This window comes from Nanorana parkeri, unplaced genomic scaffold (assembly GCF_000935625.1).
Source record: "Nanorana parkeri isolate BGI_ZX_2015 unplaced genomic scaffold, ASM93562v1 scaffold80, whole genome shotgun sequence".
Lineage (NCBI taxonomy): Eukaryota > Metazoa > Chordata > Amphibia > Anura > Dicroglossidae > Nanorana > Nanorana parkeri.
Window position 1 is genome coordinate 101,538 of NW_017306348.1, and position 19,906 is coordinate 121,443.

The following is a 19,906-nucleotide window of genomic DNA, read 5'->3' on the forward strand; positions in this document are numbered from 1 at the left end:
GGGGGGGGGGGGGGGGGACCACAGGCAATACTGAAAATAAGCATTTGCCTTTATTTTTTTGGCGTAGCTTCCAGAATGCGGGTCCCCTGTAAGTCTCAAAGCTCATTCACACTTGTGCACTTTAATTGCACTATGGTCCCAGTCACACTAGTGTAGTGTGTGAATAAGTGCAAAATCCCATGATTTAGGAGCTTTCACAATACATACAAAAATCGCATGTTGCACTTGCGGTGCCATTCACTGGTAATGGCACCCCAAACAGCAGGCACCCCAAACAGCATGCAAGAGGAGAGACAAACACGCAAAAAATGTATGATCAAAAATACAGGAAGCTTGCAGCGGCTTCTTAGCCGCGTTTGTCTGATGTAGGGCAGCCCATTCAAAATGCTGTGTGTGAAGTTGCATATAGCAAGTGTGAATGGGGCTTTAAATTGCACAGACAGTGACCCTGTCACTACATTACCCCTCCATCAGCTTCTCTCCCAGCATCTGTAACCGCAGAGTGACACTGAATGCAGGAAGTGATGTAATGCACATCACTTCCTGCATTCAGAGACAGCAGAGGAGATCAAAGGGAGATCGTGTAGTGATCTTCAGTAACAGTGTCGCCGTGCCGTTATGACCCGCATTGGCCACAGCGGATCTCGGGACCGGCAGCACCGGTGGAGGTACAAAGGGAGCCCCACACCCGCAGCCAGTACAAGTGATCTGGCATCTCTAGAGACGCCTGATCGCTTGCATGTAAACAGTTATCACTGGCTGTTTACATGCTGACAGTTTCCCGCTTGTGCGCGGCGCTCAAGGGGGGGGGGGGGAGGGGGGTGGAGGGCTAGGAGCAGGACATCTTAAGACGCCCTCCCACTCCTGTAAGTGTCCCGTCCGGCCGTTCAGGAACGGCCATGGACGGGAGGTGCTTAAACATCCCTACATGAATGCAAAAACAAGGGAGGACAGACTTGACTCGATACCTCCTGGAAATTGAGAACACATATAATTAACTTTGTTTTTACAGCTATCTTTCTGAACAGCACTCAAAGAAATAATACATAGTACTCTTAATGGGGCAGAACAGTTTATTATAGGTGTTTATATAAAGTGCCGACAATTTACATAGTTGCGCATTCGCATCTGTTCCCGTCCTAAATGAGCTTACAATCTGCGGTCCCCGCCACATACAGGGCTGATTAAGGGCAGGTGCACACCATTTTCCGGACCAGATCTAGTCTGGAAAATGGTGTGAACCTGCCCGCAGTTCCAGACCAGACAAAATGAGACATTGAGTATTTTTATGGTCTGGAACGGACTGTGCTGGTGTGAACACAGGCCAGAAACAGCATAGGGATACATTAGGATGCATTTTGGGTCCAGAAAAAATCTGGTCTGGTCTGGATGTGGTGTGAATGGGCCCTTAGACAGGAAGCAATTAACCTTCCAGCATGTCTTCGGAGTGTGGGAGGAAACATGAGAACTCGAGGAAACCCACACAAACACAGGGATGACATGCAAACTCCTTACAAATAGTGCCCTGACCGGAGTTTAGAAAGATTTACAACCTAGGCTTGACTTGCGTGGGAACGGGAAACCAGAATGCATATCAATATAAATGCCTAACCACATGAAACCTGAAATGTCAAAATGCATGTTGTGTGTGCGACACAGCAGAAGGCTGACGTGGCTTTTAATGTATGCAAGGTCTGAGGCCTATAAAGAGAACAAGTTTTTCTGCCAAGTACAAGATCAACATTGTTCTAGCTTGTGAAGAGTAAAGCAAGCAGAGTTGGGATCAGCAGCCCTCGGGGTATGTAAGAGAACCAAACCATTTGTAGACATGGAAGCGATGTAAAGCTCAACCCCAGGCATAGAGCTAAATACACAGATGAAATTATATGTATGAGAGCTGCTTTGCCAGTCAAAGAATTTGTATTTCTGTTCATTTAGTCCTGAGACTTCCACAGCTCTGCCTAACAGCACAGCCACACGGATGACAACACTCTTATACACTTATATAATAAAAAGTAAAGCCGATTGCACGGGTGCTGCAACTGCCTGAATACAATAGTCGGTAGTGGAGATTGCTCCATCCATGCGCCATTGGTCCAAACCATCCACAGTGCTCAAGCCCCTGACTCCAAGTCAGAGGCTGTTGTAGCTCTGGCCTCACTATGTTAGGTTACACAAGAAGTGGGGAATTGACAATCATCAGATGAAAATCGGCCCAGGTCAGGTGAAGATCATCTTTAAGTTTAGAAATATTTACTGAAAGGCTTAAAGAGAAGATAATAAATGTCGGACAAACTTACTGGAGGATCTGGTTGGTAGTTTGCAGCGGCCTCGCTGGAAAGGAAAAAAAAGAGACATCAAGGAAAGGCAACAGAACCTAAAGTGCTGAGCAAACATTTCTGGAAGTCATAGTCCCCTGGCTCAAGATCCAAGATGCTCATTCAAAGTCAGTCTGTGGACAAACCAGAAAAAAGTACCCTTGCACAGGGCTGCATACCACGGCAAGGGTTAAGTGGTGCTCATTTTATTTCTAGGGGCTGGATAAAGCAGATTTACTTACCTGATCCCTGCTCCCCCAGAAGTCAGTGCTCACCTCTCTTCCGGCTCTTGGGGGGCACCTGCATTAGAAGTGATGACATCATGGGCCATTATAACCGCCGGGGTGAAGGGGTAAGGAGGCTGCGGAACCAGCACGAGCGGGCATCAGCTTTGAAAATCTGCTTTATTCCAACCCCTAGACAAAAAGGAGCACCACTTAACCCTTGCAATACAGGGGTAGCCCTACTGCAAGGGTCTTTTTTTGTTAGTTCAAAGAAGAAGTGTATGTCTGGGCAAAATAAAATACAAAATATATATCCAGTACATCTCTGCTAAACATGCACTTTTTTGTGTTTTAGCTAGTTAAAGGTCCTGCAAGTACAAAAAAATAGTGCAACTAAACTGATAACGGGCATGGAGGAGCTCAACTATAAGAAAAGATTAGCTGAACTGAATTTATTCTCCCTTGAGAAGAGGCGATTAAGGGGGGGTATGATCACCTTGTATAAAAAGCTTGAAAATGCTGGTACTGCAGCAACACATTGAGACAAAACTTTTGCCATGATTGAAGACCCCTAGGTGGCATTCTTATAATCTGTGGTTAAGAGTTACAAAGTTCCAGCACATGATAGTTACTATTCCCAGCAGGCACACTGCTTAGTCGACACTGAGTTGACTTGTTTCATCTTGAGCTGGAACTTGTTTAAGTTTGAGCTGCATGTGGAGGAGTATACTAGAGGAGGGGCACATACAAATATTAAAGTGACAATAAACTCAGGAGTTAAACCTTAAAAATATATTGAAGTACCTTATTAACACCATCCAGAAGGAAGGACAGTGTCAGCACCAAGTCAGAGATGATTCGAGGATCTATATTCACTTTATGGATGATTCGAGGTTCTACAGCCAAATCATACACAAATAAGATACTTTTTTTGTTCGTAATTAAGGACCTTGGAAGTATTTTTACGATTTATCTCCTGAGTTTAGTGTCACTTTAATACAGAAATTGTCCATATAGTGCAAAGTTATTCACTTTAAGGTCACTGCAAAGAACAAGGGGGCACACTCTGCGACTGCATAAAAATAGGTTTAACCTTCACACACAGAAAGGCTTCTTCACAGTAAAGGCTGTCAAAACGTGGAATAGACTCCCTCAGGAACAGATCTGTCAATGGTTTAAAAACAAAAAGTTGGATGCATTCCTAAATGCTCAGAATATAACTGGATGTTTGGTGTTTGCTAATAACTTAACCTTTTTTTGTTTTCCCATCAAAGAAGATCCAGCGGCCCATACACCTCTGCAGAAACTGGTCACCTATACTATGAGCTGCTGCACAACACTATCAACATATTTAACATGATCCCTAATTTCCACAAGACAGATGCAAACTTTTTGCATTTTAACTTCAACATTCTTCTGTTACTGGGCAATAAAAACCAAAGAGCTTACAGTCTATTTACACTGACACACAGGGACAAATCGATCATTCAGAGCACCTGTGGTCACAGAGCTGCATTGTTAGAAGAAATGTAAACACGTTTCTGTGTATGAAATTCTGCTGAATTACTCATTAAGCAAACTCCTGTGTAAAGCCACTTCCTCTTCATGCAACATGTAAAAAGTAGTGGACTTGCTCATAATTTTGTGACACCCGGTGCATCAGCCTAGGCCACATTAACGTGTATATAAACCCCGACAATTAACTTCTCTAATTTGCTCCCTTTTGGTCTGTTAAATATACCACTGAAAGCATTTTGTTAGATCTGTTTTAGAAGTGCAGAAAAATCCTGTTGATCTTGTCAGAAATTCAGAGCTGTCCTGTTCTCCCTGGCTATGTTATATCAAGGAGACTGCTTAGCCCTGTCTGTACGTATCTTAAGGTGCCCATACACCTTACGACTAGGGCTGGTAATGATTACAATTTTCGTGTTCGATTAATCAAATTTTTTTTTAATATAAAAGTTGAACGATTAATCGAGAAATTAATCTTTAAATTTCCACAGCCCTACTTACGACCATCGCAAGACTTTTGTATTGCGATGCTCGTAAGCTTATTAAAAGCTCGTACGATCTGCCAATCTTGGAACACTGCACGATTATCGTACGGATTTCTAGTGATTCTCGTACAATAATCGTACACTGTATGGGCACCTTGAGACTACACACCAATCGGTCCCTATGCTGTGGATAGCAAGACGGTGGGAGTGACAGTAGTTTAGCAAAAGAAAATTGGGCAGAGCCAACACTCCACAAGTCCACTACAAAGGGAAATTAAGAGCCGAGTGCATTTCTGGCCGATCAATGGGTATTTTCTGTACTTGCAAATCATTTAAAGGGATAAAAAAAAAAAAATTAGGCAAATGTGCATGTACTGTAGAGATGTACTGTATATGTGTTTTGTTATTTTGCCTTGACATACACTTTAAGAGCTATTGGTCTCACAATAATGAAAAGAGACAGACAGTCTCCATCTCAAAAGGATGCATTCTATACTAGCTACAGGGCAATGAAGCTGAGCCTATTAAAAAAGGGACACAAAACTCGAGTTAAATCTTAAAATTCCATTTAAGTACCCTATTAACATTAATGTATATTATTTGTGTATCACTCACCTGTAGAACCTCAAATACTCTCTGGATTGGTACCGACACTGTCCTTCCTTCTGGAGGGGGGCTACATTTGTTCCCCAAGGTCCCTGTGTGTGTTGTAAAGTAGACACCGCTCCAAGCTCACTCCTGTGATGGGCTACAATCTCATGTTTAGTTTACTCATTTGTATTGAGATTGTAGTCCATCACAGGAGCGAGCTTTGAGTGGTGTTGTGCGTTTTATTGTGGCCTCCCAGTGGGTAGCAAGCCTTTCCTGTGTGTTGTAAAGTAGTCAACACTCCAAGCTCTCTCCTGTGGACTACAATCTCAATACAAATTAGTAAACTAAACCTGAGATTGTAGCCCATCACAGGAGTGAGCTTGGAGCGGTGACTATTTAACAACACACACACACACACACACACAGTGACCATGGGGGGAACAAAAGTAGGCAGCAAGTGAAATCAGACCTCCTTATCTACAGACTTGCTCTGGATCGGTAACGGGATACAGCAGTGAAGTCAATGGATTGGAATGACAGGCAGAGAAAGAATATTCTTCAAAGAGATCAGCAATGGCGGCCTCCATGCTCCCACATTGTAGGCTTCTGTTTAGTTGAGTCATCATGCTGTACGTAGCATGTCAAATTTAGGGTGACGTTAAGGAACAAAGAAATATATAAGAGGGCAGCCAATGCTGAACGCTTCTTCTGAAAAATGTTCGTTGCCTGGCTATTATACTGAACCGAGGTTCAGTACTTTCCAAGTCATCAGAAGTTCTACTTCCATCATATTCTAGAGCCTCAGTTCTCAACTGGTGGGTCGTGACCATGTGTTCAGTGGGTCACCACATGCCTTCCACTTTTCTAGGGGAGAGGCTCCTCAGCCTTCCCCTAGTGCAGCACTGTCAGTTCTCACACCAAGCAGCCATTTACAATATGCTGCCTAGCGTGCCCTGTAGAGGTGCCTGGAACGGAGTGCCATCACATTCTGGCTCCCGACACCTCTACAAGGCTCGCATGGGAGCTGTACAAGCAATGCACATAAGGATGGAGCTCAGCCACAGCACAGCAAAACACATTGCCGAACGTTCAATTGCAGTGAGACTTAGGGCGTGACTTAATGGCCGAGGACAAAATGTGCGTCCTAAGATTACACAGGTTGAGAACCATTGTTCTAGAAGTTCTACTTTCACTCTGTCAGCTGTAGTATGTTTGTTCTGGGTCCTTGGGCTAGAAAGTACCAACTTGTAGGCAGACTACCTTTGAACTGTTGGGGTCATGTTCAATGTTAAGGTTTTGGGGTTAAGCTGGCCATACAGTAGTAATTGCCCCCATCCCCAAGGCACAGATTCTCCCATCCATGCTAAACAGCGCCTGGGTTGAGAAATCTCCCCTGCATGCTATTGTATTGACAGCCTGCAGCTGTCAGAATACTGGAATAGTGACTGCATCTGATTGGATGCAGTCATCGTTTGGCTCAACTTTTGTCGAAAAGAGTGCTGCCAACGGGCCCACCCACAGCCCCAATGCCAGCATTGTATGGCCAGCTTTAGTAGTGTCGCGGGCCTAAATGTTTAAATTTGTGGGTTTGGGTTCTCTGGGGTCTTGGAGAGGGAAGCATTATGTATTAAGGATCAGCTTAAAATTATATTAAAAAGTCAAAATGTTTAAGCCATTTCAAATGCTGATTAAAATCACTCAAAATGGTTGCTGCTCATTGATGCTCAAAAGTTTAAGCTTCCTGCAGGAATCAGCTGGTCCCCTGAGCACTGATCCTGTTTTAGGGGGGGCTCCTTTGCCTTGCAGGATCCTATGAAGCCACCCATGTGTGTGCGCTAGCAAGCTGTGTGTGTCTCCACAAGCACACAGCCAAAGCAAGCCGAGCCATTCTCTGTTTTTATCTTCTCCAAGCTAGTAGATGGACAGCTGCTAGAGACTGCTCTCTTCCTTGCGATCTTGTACTGGACAAGAAGTTCAGGGAAGCCGAGCCTAGAGGGTTGAAGCTGTTCAGAGACATGTTGACTATAAATTACTTGGACAAAAATGTAAAGAAATACTTTGCTGGGCGATGTGTATTTGTTTGATCTGGATTCATTATGGAAAAAAAGGTTTAAGCGATTAATACTACTTTCAGGAATGTATTAAGGTTCTTAGGTCAGTGAACCCCATTGCTCATACATTTCATCCTGTGAGTGATGGCGCCTCATGATCTACAAATACATCAACAAAAACAATGTAATGATCCCGTTATACAAAACAAAGTCTTACCCGATTGAATTCATAATGCTTCCAAACATTCCACCACCGCCGCCACCACCACCGAAACCTCTGCCGCCAAATCCTCCTCCTCCACCACCGCCGCCCATATATCGATTTATCAGGAACATGATTGCGTTACACCTGAAATTGGAAAGAGAATATTTCAATCGAGAAGGAAAACGTCATGTAGAGTTCAGAAAGACAGTAACAGAAGCCTAGTAGTCAATAAGCAATTTACAGTAAACCTTATTTCTTTGAAGGGCAAAGGAACAGGAACATCCCGAGGCTGGGTGTCACCCGGAGCGCATACCGGGTGACACCCTGCCGTGACATCATTGCACATGTGCGGACATTTTATTGATACCTGCCGGCGCCATCTTGGTGATGGACGCCGGCAGAGAGGAGGGGACAGTCACCCGGGGTGTTAAGGAATGACACCCGGTCCCCTCCTCTCGCAAAACTGTCAGGCTCTCGGTCCATGACCGAGTGGGCGACTTTTTAGAGGGGGGCGACACCAAATAACTGTCAAGTCATTTTGGTGTCACCCACCCAATGGTGTCACCCACTTGCGGGCTGCATGCCCTGAGTGACGCCACTGAAACAAAACAAAAATTTTACTAAGAGACATTGTCACTTTGCTCGTGCAGGGCATGTTTTTTAGCTGTGAGGGAGCATGTCAATGTCAGCCTGGGCGCTGTCACATGGCTAAAAGAGTGACTTATCCACGTCTCTGGGTCACTCGCACAGCTGATGGACAAGAGGAGAGAGAGCGCAGAGTCACTTTTCCTTACATGGGCAAGGTGACAGCGTCTTCCATTAGTTCATACTACCCTTCGCTCCTATACTGCTCCATTCAGTTGCCTCTAGCAAAGAAAAAAATACCTATTACTTTCAAGTATGTGGAGAAAGTGACTCACCTGGGGGAGGCTGACCAATATGACATGGGTGGTGCTTGGTGATTACCTGCTCAGGCACCCAGTAGTCCCATGGGGCCAGAAAACATTCGGCCCTGTGTAAGTAGTAACTTGGAGCTTACACATGGCCGCCTTTCTTAGCTCCCCATGAAAAAGAAATGTACATAGTATGTGCAGTCAGAAAGGTCAGCAGTTATGTGAACTTGTGGCTGGCCCATATAGACCAGCATTGTGGACAAACCCTACAAAATGCAGCAAAAGCTGAGTTTGACATTCGTTGAATCTCAACAGGACCTGCTACGTTCAAAGTAATGCAAAACAGAGTAAAGCAGGTCAAAGGCAGACTTAAGCTGGCCATACACCTTACAATTATCTGCAGATTTTCTGTGGTCAGATGGAAAAAGTGCAACAGATTGGCCCAGGTGCAGATTACTCCATCCACACAGTTAAGTGTAGATGGAGGAATCTGTTGCACCTTTTCCATCTGACCACAGAAAATCTGCAGATAATTGTAAGGTGTATGGCCAGCTTTAGAATGGTCATCCACACTACACCATTAACGTACATGGGAATCTGCAGACTTGTATTCAAACTCGGCAAATAACCCATCTACATCATCCCCAGGGGAGCCAGAAGGCAGGTGCTTGAACCGAACACAAAAATTAGACATCAGCAGTATGTTTTGGCTATATCGCTCCTAGGATTGGTCCCCCCCAAATTGGATCACCCAGAGACCACAAATGGGGATTGGTTTGACATGGCAATATTGACACTTTGATGAATGGGATGTGAGCATTACAGAGCTGTTAGCAGGACCCACGATGGAAAAAAGCTCCTCATACGACAATCCGTAACAGATGTATTGTGTTGGGCTATCGGCCTGGAGGTATTAAAGTCCACTCTGGAGTAGGACTTGTGATATGATACTGACAAGCCCAGGATTAACAGCACCTGTTCATTGAGAGATATTCCAGAGTATAACCATCCTTACAGAGCTCTATATTCAGCTAAACGCCAGCTCACTATAACAAAGCAGATCTACTGACAATATACTCATGCTGTAGATCACTCAGAAACTGTTACAATGTGGTCATGCTATAGGACATGTCTCCAAGGACTGTTGACTGTGTACTTTACCAGGATTATTGGACAGGAAGTCTGAGAGCTTGTTCACACCAAGCGCGTCCCAGGAGAAGAGCAGTTACAGACCGGATGAAAACTGCGTCCAATGTATTCCAATAGTATCTTGGGCTCTAGTTCACACCGCATCGTTCAGTTTCAGAGCATGTAAAAAAAACTGCAGCAAGCCCTATTTTTCCTGCTCTGGAACGCATGCAAACGTACTGAAAGCCCATTTTTAGCACATACATACAGTATTTCCCCAAAAATAAGACACTGTCTTATAATTTTTTGGGGCTACGAAAACCACACTAGGTCTTATTTTCGGGGTAGGTCTTATTTTGTTTTTAATGTACAACAATCCAAATCCCAAAAATAGTACTAGGTCTTATTTTCGGGGAAACAGGATATAGATATATATCTATAGATCCGGTCTGCATTTGGTGTGAACAAGGCCTAAGGCTGACCCAAATGCAAGTGTGAATGGGTCCTTTCATTTTACACCCTATAACTCTATGCAAGGCAGAGCGTTGTGATGCATTATACCCCTCCGAAAAACATGGTGCAAAAAAGCAAATGCTATTTGCTGTGAACTGAAGCACATAAGGGAAATTGCCTCATCTATGTGTTGGCACTGCATTGGGCAATGCTGCCTGCCGGGGTTGGTCTGAACAAGCCTTACACTTATATTCATCTTCCACACCTGCCACTAAGGTTCTCCACTGGGAGCAACCACAAAATACTCAATGCTTCCAAAGAGAGGGCATGTGTTCTCCTTCCATAATGTCCCGAGTATCCAGTTGCCAGGTCTGAACAGTGTCATATGTAAGAATGACATCAAAGCCATGTATGTGATGACACCATCCTACACTGAGCTTACACAGGGTATGGACAGTGGGAGCATAGGGAAAGTTAATTATAATGTCTCATGGTGGGCTTTAAAGAGACTCTTTCACTTTGCCCTGCATGGGTACACGGGCAGAGGCTCTTGTATATATTAACCTACTAACTGCAAGAGGCACATAGGGTGGTAAAGCTTACACCGGGACTCTGACACTCGAAGTAGAAGCGGACTATTAATGGAAACATGTGGGAACTCATGGGAACTCAATGGCAACCTGGTATTTCTACTCCGATTCCTTTTTGTAGACACTTCAAAAGCCTGCAATCATTAACAACTGCTCTTTTATATACTCCAACCTGTAAGTCAGCTTCACAGGCCTCTTACACAGCGCCGTACAAAAAGCCAAAATAAAAAGAAGAAATTATATTCAAATAAATGTCAACGTGCAATTCAGCATTCTGGATGCAAAACAATTCATCTAGAGATGCTGTATCATGAGCATTGTACAATGGAGCAAAGTTCAAGTCCAGAACTGGCCTCCGCCTGCTCCTGGCTGTGCACACCTGGCTTTGCAGCATCATATTACAGTCAATAAAGGATTACTACCGGAGGAACCGGCTGTACCACTAACTAGTGAAGGGTCATAGGGTACACATCAGCCCTGCCCAGGGAAACACTGACTAGGAGATGCTGCAAGTAAAGTGTATTTATAGATAAAAATAAATAAAAAAAATGAAAGAAAAAAAGCGTGTGACGAGAAGGAGAGGAAAGAGGAGAAGAGAAGAAGAAGAGGGAGAGGAAAGAGGAGAAGAGAAGAAGAAGAGGGAGAGGAAAGAGGAGAAGAGAAGAAGAAGAGGGAGAGGAAAGAGGAGAAGAGAAGAAGAAGAGGGAGAGGAAAGAGGAGAAGAGAAGAAGAAGAGGGAGAGGAAAGAGGAGAAGAGAAGAAGAGGGAGAGGAAAGAGAAGAGGGAGAGGAAAGAGAAGAGAAGAGGATAGGAAATAAAAAGTGGGGTTTTGAAAGCACCAGAGAATGACAACTCCAACCACAAAATGTAAAAATATATATTTGTTTATTTCATATAAATCTTAAAAGGAACAGAGAGGGCTTAAAGCCAATGATAAAATTGAATAGATAGTCCCTAGAAAAGCTCTTTCCACATACACAATACCTCACCATTAACAGAAACATACATGATTCATCCTATGTTCTTATGGACATACATGATTGGGGTTCAAATGCCAAATGACCCCACTTTTTCTTTTTCCTTCTTTAAAATAATTTATTTTGCATACTACTTACCAGGGGTGTGGCACCTAATATCCAGATCAAAAACTTTTTTACCCAAAAAGGATAGGAAAGAGAAAAGAGAAGAGAAGTATAGGAAAGAGAAGAGAATGATAGGAAAGAAGAGAAGAGAAGAGAAGAGGATAGGAAAAAGCGAAGAGAAGGATAGGAAAGAGAAGATATATGGACAGCTCACGCTGGATGGGAGCAGAGAAAGGACAACCACATCATACACTATTCTGCTCCTCTGGATGCCACCACAATGGGACATCCAACTCAGACATTTGGCTGAACCTTTAGGTCCCACCGAATAAAGAGAGGAGGAGAACAGCAGAGTAGGCAGACAATACCAAGCCCAATGTCTTGGCTAGGAGCCACAGCAATCCACACTTGTCTTTTAACACATCTAACCTGTACAAATGATCCTGAATGGTTGGTCAGCAGGTTTTCTATTGAAGATACATTAATAATTTAGTTTATTCAGCATGAAATGGAGCTTAGTAGCATGAGGCTGTATATTCTGCAATATTTATATTTTTGGTAAACTCATTCAATGAATCCAAGCGCTGCAAGCTGAGATAACATGCACTGTGCATTGATGCATTACTATACATTGACGTTTGAGCAAATACAAGAATATTTATCATCATGTTATTGTTTTAATTAAATAAAAGAATTGGAAGTAGTTCAACTATGTGTGATTAACCTATTAACCTCAAATCGGTTCCGATATCACTGTTTTACTAACCTGACAGCTTATTATTCTAAAATAGGAAACCTTCATTTTGTTTGCAAATAATATTAATAATAATATTAAAAAAGGAGAACTAGGAGGCGAGTGATTTTCACTCGGGCTCATAATCTCAGACTGTCACAGGTCGGCTCAGTAGATCGGGAAGTGAGCGAACACATACCGTCACTCGCTCACTTCTCAATCTATGCGTGCAGAGAGCCGTGACTGTCACTCACGGCTCCCTGCAGGGATTCCCCCACCTCCCCTGTCCGATCCTCCAGCGTCGACTGGCGGAGGGGGCGGGAACAGCTGGCTCTGCCTCTAGATAGGCAGAGCCAGCTGTCACTCACGCAGCTGGGTGCATCCAGACCCAATTGTCGGGATCCGTTCCGGCGTCTCAGTATCTCGTCATATACTGAGCTTTGGGTGACGGGAGGACGCTAGTTTGTGTCCTCCCGTTACCCTTAGGAGAACTATGGGGAAAAACACTGACCCCATAGTTCTCCTTTATAGATTATTATTACCAGCAAGAATGAGTCCTTACATTTAAAGGAGCACTTAGCAGGCATCCACTCACCTGCTGCTCGCCACGGCCCTCACCTTGTTGTGTCACTGCCGCATCACCTGCCGTCCCATTAAAGTGAATGGGACTGTCCGTGAGTCAACAGCGGGTCAGAGGAGGAGCTGCTGCGGGACAGAGATGACAGTTGCGCCTTAAAAAAGTTATGATTTAAATCGAGTTTATTTCAAATCAAGCCTTTTTACTAGTAATTTAAATCAAATCCACCCTGAAATGGATACATGCCCGTTCACATCTGCCGCCCCACAGATCTAACATTGTCCTTCCGATCAGATCCATCTGAAAAATTGACAGGCGGATCTAACTGGCACACTGTGTGAAAGGGGGCCCTAAGGCATGGGAGCTACAAAATGCCAGGTGTGAATGGGGCCGCAAACAGAAAACGCATCTCCTTTTATAATGACAGATTTAGAACATATGATGCGGCCATTTTGGTGGACGGCCTTACAGAGACGGCTACAGAAAATCACAGCTATCCAGAAATATGTGCAATACGGACATACCTGTTCCATGAGTCATTGAGGAATGTAGAGGTGTGAGCACTCCCTTCTACACACATCATATTCCCTACAGTCACTAACCTGCCCCTCTGCCCTGGAGGGCAACAACTCCCACACACCGATCGCCCGAACCGGTCAGTCTACACCCGCAAAACCACATTCTAATTACCGAGTAAAACAAGGCACAAAAGTCCAGTGAGCACGGGAGACCCATGTACTGGATCTCTAATTCAGTGCACGGTTACAAAAATTGCCCATACACAGGTTGTTTAGCGTTTGGACCAATAGCCGCATCAGATGCAGGAATTGCACCATGTAGGTGGCATGAGCACAATAATGAGTGCTTCCCAGCAATCCTTTCCTCAGCCTGGAGAACAGACCATGGAATACCACATCCACAAAGCTGGGTAGACATATTATGGCGGATCTTCACAAGACACAAAAACTCTCACCATCCGTCGTAGTCAGTGACAGATTTGCCCCCATCGGAGGGTTATGTCATAGATGCTTTCAGTGAATTTGATGATGCCCTGGTGAGACCCCAGACAGCTTCCTGAAATGCCGCATAGCCCTGTTAAGCAGCTTTTCGGGTCAAGATCCTGACCCTGCTCCTTCCACCTCCTGAGCTTCCCTACTGGCCAATCGCACTGCCCGGTGGTCTCACTAGCCAACAGGGAGGCTTAAAGAGGAACTCCGGGATTATCAAAGGTTAACCCATGCAGTGGGGCTACCCCCACACTGCAAGGGTTAATGGCTCGCTTTGGCCTAGGGGTACAAATAAAGAAAATACTCACCCTGTCCTGCCTGGCTGCTAGACCGGTCCCCCCAGGCCTCTTCTCCCTGGGGCTTCGGTGGTCGTCGCGTCTATGCAAGGTCTGTTGACTTACATTAGACGTGAGGATGCTGAGGGACATGCTACAGCTAGCGAGGAGGGGGCAAGAGGTGAGTGGTCAGCACAGCAGGACTTGAACAGTGCAGATCGGGACGCACGATCGTGCATAATTGCAAACAGCGATTGCTGCGCGGCACCCATTGATTTCAATGGGGTTCCAGCCGCGCGGAAATCTCAGAACAAAAAAAAGGTACGTGTACCTTTTTCGTGAAACACACGACGTGCGGCTGCTCTGTTGCACGGGTGGAATCGCGTCAGGAAACCACGCGATCAGCCAGGCCCGACTGGGGTTGCATTCGAAAATAATGGCACCTCCAGTGAGATCGTCAGTGATGGGCGACTCCGTGACCACATGGCAATCTGCGGGGCATTGTGCACAATTGCCACGCGGTCACAGATTGCCCAGGTGTGAACCTGGCCTCAATGGAAACGCGCCAATCAGCGCTGAAACGCTGGTGTGAAAGGGGCCTTAGCGTGGGGGCTGGTGCAATTGAGCCCCAACAGAACCTACAAACATTGCATGCATGGAGACCTCGAGTGACCCCAGTCTGGTATAAGACATTCACACCCCACAGGTCTGTCACGTGTTTCCTGAAGCACGACAACGGTCAACGTGAAGATTCCCATTATATTTGGTGCTGCTCTTTGTTACGCAAAAAAGTACATGACATTTTTTTCGCCCAATAATCACACTTTTTTTTTGCAACATAGAAAAAGCACAAAGCAAGCAGTTTAGCACATTTTTGCACCTAACAAAATCGGTCCTCCTAGCAACCTCAGGCCTGTGAACGAAAAGAAAAAAAAAAAAAAATGGGAGGATTCAGGAGTGTCCATGCAGGACGCAGAGACATTCATCTGCTCGGAAAGGGCCCACAACAACCTCTACCACCCCAGGAACCATGGCAAGCGCTAGCATACACACACTGGGGTCAGTTTAGACTGGAGCCAATTAACCCACCAGCATGTTTTTGGCGTGTGGGAGGAAACCGGAGTACCCATACATGCACAGGGAGAACATGCAAACTCCTTGCTGATGGTGTCCTGACCGGGATTTGAACCTGGGGCTGCAAGGCAGAAGCGCTAAACACTAAGGCACTGTACGGGTGAAGATGTGTTTTTTGTGCCGCCCATACGCATGGGCTTCTGTACGCACGACAAAGAAGTACACGCACTTCATTTCAAAACCCTATCGCACCAAAATGGACTGCACTCCTCAATTCCACTCAGGTGCGCGAGCAATTCAAACTTAGGGTGCTATGAGACGGAATGATATCGAAACGCAACTGCACTGGAGATGCGCATTTTTCATGCGACTGGGCAACGTGAGCAAAGTCGCACTGTTGCAACGGTCAGATGTGAATGGGTGCCAAGAGCTTGGAATTTGAGTGAATAAGATACCAAATCATAAACCGGATATTGGTAAATATTTTTGGTCCTTTAAAAAACAGAAGACGGGATTGTCTGGAAAACGTTTATACACAAATAGGGGGTGATGGAAAGTACGTGTACCATTCACACCTACTGTCAATGAGCCCTGACTGAACTTTTTTTTATGGAACTTTATTGAAACGTCACAAACGTCATTTCATTAAATTGTATTGGCTTCAGTGCAGTGTGACAGGTCTCGTCTCCTCCCAACGTAGAATTTCTGCAGACTGCCTGTAGTGGGTGGAGCCTGCTGGGCCCCTCCCACAGCCCTGCTCTCTGCATAGGCTCCTGTAGTTTTTTTGCAGGCATCCTGTAGTGGGTGGAGCCTGCGGGGCCCCTCCCACAGCCCTGCTCTCTGCATAGGCTCCTGTAGTTTTTTTGCAGGCATCCTGTAGTGGGTGGAGCCTGCTGGGCCCCTCCCACAGCTATATACAGCACAGTGGTGATGGATGCAGGATGGGCATTAGATGGCACCATCAATCCCACACAATGCAATATCTTCTTGCAACCAGATTGGTTGATACATCACACATTACTAGGAGCGTTCACGAATTGGTCTTTTGTCACCTTGTGTACATTTTGACCTCCAATTTGTAATCATTACAGATTCCCTGCAATGTATGTCCAGCATCAAACTCACAGCCATCCATCACAATGTCAGGACTGACACTGGCCATACACAGGGCAATTTAGGTCGTTTCAACCTCAATGTAATCCAATGGACCATAACAGCCCACCAACAACCCCCCTCTGAGATCTAAATGGCTGCAAGTCGCTTGCTTTGATCACTCTGGTATCAGAAGCTGGCAGAGATTGCTCTGTGCATGTGTGTGAAAAGAAACAGATCGTCCAATAATACACGGGGACCAGGCCGCACTGCACTCACCCCGGGGATCTGCTCTCCTGTTCCGGGAATCCGCTCTTATCCCTCTTACTTCTCTCCGGACAGGGCGGCGGCTGCGGGACGACTGACTCACACGGGTAGAGCCTGGCTGTCAGCGACGACCACGCCTCCAGTTCCGCCCTCAGCCACTCCCTCCAAGTCACCGCTCCCCCAATCAAACTGAGAAACTGACAATCCTGTCTCCGCCCAAAGCACGTAGCGACGCCCCTTTAAGTAAAACAGCGCGACCACTAGAGGACAATGTTTTCGGGAAACGCGTCGCCAAGTTCTTCAGCAGGCGGCCATTTTCCTGGAAGTTAATATTCATTAAGGGTAAGTCGTAAGGCTTCAACAATATGGCTGCTTAGCAGCAGACACAAAGATAAGTATGGTAGTACTGCATGTAAAGTATAGATAAATAGCTAAGTGGGGATACCCTGCAGGAGCTGGGTGTGTGCTGCAGCAGTGATAATGCAGAAAGTAGATAGCTCAACTGCTCTTCCTGGTAGCTTTACTATTACCAACCACACCCCAGCTGCAGTCATCTGTATGACTATTACCTGCATGCTGAACAAAGCAAGAGAACCTGTCACCCATGAGTTTTGCATCAGATTACATTCATTGCTATCACCAATGTCATCAGCTCATCGCACACTTTACAATCTGACTGTAAAATCTCCCTTAGATATAACCATCAACTTTATAGCACAAGGGCCTGTGTGATTTCAGCTGGATTGCATAGGTTAGGCAGGCCCCGAACATGTATGCTAATCTTACAAGCCAATCTATAGCATGCAAGTGCAAAACGTTGGCTCTATGCGTAGAGATGTATGATCGGTAAAAGGTGGGACATTATTATGGCATGTCTGTTGCTGATAAGACGTGAATATCTTATAGTTCAAACTGAACTCAAACGTAGGGATGGGCCGAGTGTTCGATTCGAACATCGGCAGTTCGAACGCACGCCGAACTTTATGGGATGTTCGCGGTTTGTTCGCCCGCGGACATTCCATAATACAAAATGCCCACTGAAGCTCTGACCACAGGTCAGGTACAAGACTTTGCCCAATCAGGGCTCAGCAGAGGAGGGGCCTGAAGGAGAAAGTTCTCTCTCAGGTCCCCCCATGCTGATTGACAGCAGGCAGTGGGCGGGTGCAATAACCAGCTTGCTATTGGCTATTGCATTTTACAATATCCAAAAGCAGGCTGGGTATGGCTCCCAGCCTGCAATGAAGAGGAGGCAGGGGGCGGGGAAGAGGTGCCGCGGCCGGATGGGGGAACGGAGAAGCCGACGGACCAGGGAAGACAGCAGCAGAGGTACGGGGGCAGAGGAGCAATGCAGCGGTCTGTGTCCCCGCTGCCTCCGCCAACACAGGCGGGGAGAACAGCGGGGATTTGAAGGGACACAGGCCCCTGCAGCCACATGTACCGGCAGCTGTATGGGGGTCGAACATTCGACCCCCATGCACTTGTATTGAGTTTGAGTTCGTACTCGAACATTTCAGCGGTTCTAATGTTCGAATACGAACCGAACACGGGGCTGTTCGGCTCATCCCTACTCAAACGTTCATTGAAATATATTCCTTAACGGCCACAGAGGATATAAATCTGCTTTGTGTGCACCAAATGCTTTTGCAAAGCTAATTATTATATTGTAAAAGTAGTGGTGACATCATCCTTGTGCTGTACATAGCTTGAGCAGAGCTGTGGGAGGGGCCAAGTAGCTCCTCCCACTACAGGCTGCCAACAGGAAACTACAGGAGGGGGCTGAGACAAGACCAGCCACCCTGCACAAGGAGAGAGAGCAGCAGTGACCGGTCTTTATTACAGGAGGGGGAGGAGACAAGACTAGTCACCCTGCACAAGTAGAAAGAGCAGCAGTGTCCGGTCTTTATTACAGGAGGGGGCGGAGACAAGACTAGTCACCCTGCACAAGTAGAAAGAGCAGCAGTGACCGGTCTTTATTGCAGGAGGGGGCGAAGACAAGACCGATCACCCTGTGCATGGAGAGAGAGCAGCAGTGACCGGTCTCTATTACAGGAGGGGGCAGAGACAAGACCAATCACCCTGTGCAAGGAAAGAGAGCAGCAGTGAGCGGTCTTTATTACAGGAAGCTCCAAGTGTCACACTGAATTACTGCACAGATCTGGAAGAAATACACAAAGCTCACACATGGCTCTTGTATGAGGACAATAGGCTTATCATGTAATTCAGCTTTAAGACACTGACTGTGACTGGCAGCCGCTGTCTGACCCCTACCCAGCAAGAAAGTCCCAGAATGTCCCTGGGGTCCCAGTACAACAATTATCTCATTACACGCCGGGGTGAGCAGACACAACTTGCCAGCATTGTCTATGTATGAAAATAAGACACTGTCTTATATTTTTTTGGGCTCAAAAAAACACACTAGGTCTTATTTTCGGGGTAGGTCTTATTTTTTTTGTTTTAATGTACAACAATCCAAAGTTAATGCAAATCCAAATTAAATAATCCAAAATGGCAAAGTTAAGAATAGGGTGATCAGAGCAATCAGGGGTGCCGTACCTTTCCAAGAGCATTTTGGTAACCAGAATGAGCGAAGCGCGCTTTCACTATGGATTCCTCACAGGCAGAGTGCATTTGGTATCACACCGCCTGCGACAGGAGCCAGGACTATAGAGGAAACATCGGCTTATGTGGCTCTGCTCCCTCCGCTCCCGCCTCGCTTCTTCTAGCGCTGGCTTTGTTGGCACCGCTGATTCTCTCCCGCGGCTCTTCAAGTTCCCCCTTATGCCACCACAGGCCCTGGGAATGGTCACAACTAGGTCTTATTTTCTTGGTAGGTCTTATATTTTAGCAATTCCCAAAAATGGTACTAGGTCTTAATTTCGGGGTAGGTCTTATTTTCAGGGAAACAGGGTAGGTATTATCAGCAGCAATGGATGTGCCCAGCTAATGATACTCACGTGTTAAAGCTGAAGTGCAGTGTGCGCATATATTGCCTTCCCTTGCATGTTCCCCTGCTAACCCAGGCCCAGAGCAGACGTCTGCTTGCCACTTCAGCAGCCTCCGCACCTGCTCTGCACGTACAGAGGCAAGCTCCGCCCCCATGCAAGTACACAGGAAGGTACCAAAACTACCATTTGTACAGGGGCGCCCGGGGCCATACCAACTTACAACCCTAGCCCCGTGTCCTGTACGACGCGGCGGCGGTGGACCCCGCAATTGGCACTCAGGGACACCGGTGTCCAAGTACGAACACCTTGCCAATCCCTGCCGGGGATTCAGATTTTTTGTCGCGACCCCCCACATTCAGTTGCGAGACCCACACTTTAAGAAGCCCTGCCCTAGGCCACAGTTC

At 46.0% G+C, this 19,906-nt stretch overlaps 1 protein-coding gene across 1 annotated transcript in view; it reads right to left on the reverse strand.

Annotated features, from left to right (window-relative positions):
- Positions 1–16,701, reverse strand: part of CAPNS1 (calpain small subunit 1) — a 27,977-nt gene extending 11,276 nt beyond the window's left edge. Inside the window, exons 1-3 of the mRNA XM_018576914.1 lie at positions 16,570–16,701; positions 7,399–7,530; positions 2,301–2,334 (exon numbers count right to left, since the gene is read on the reverse strand). Coding sequence (XP_018432416.1) covers positions 2,301–2,334; positions 7,399–7,517 — 153 coding nt within the window. The 5' untranslated portion in view covers positions 7,518–7,530; positions 16,570–16,701. The remainder of the gene's footprint in view (positions 1–2,300; positions 2,335–7,398; positions 7,531–16,569) is intronic.
- Positions 16,702–19,906: the final 3,205 nt, after the last annotated feature.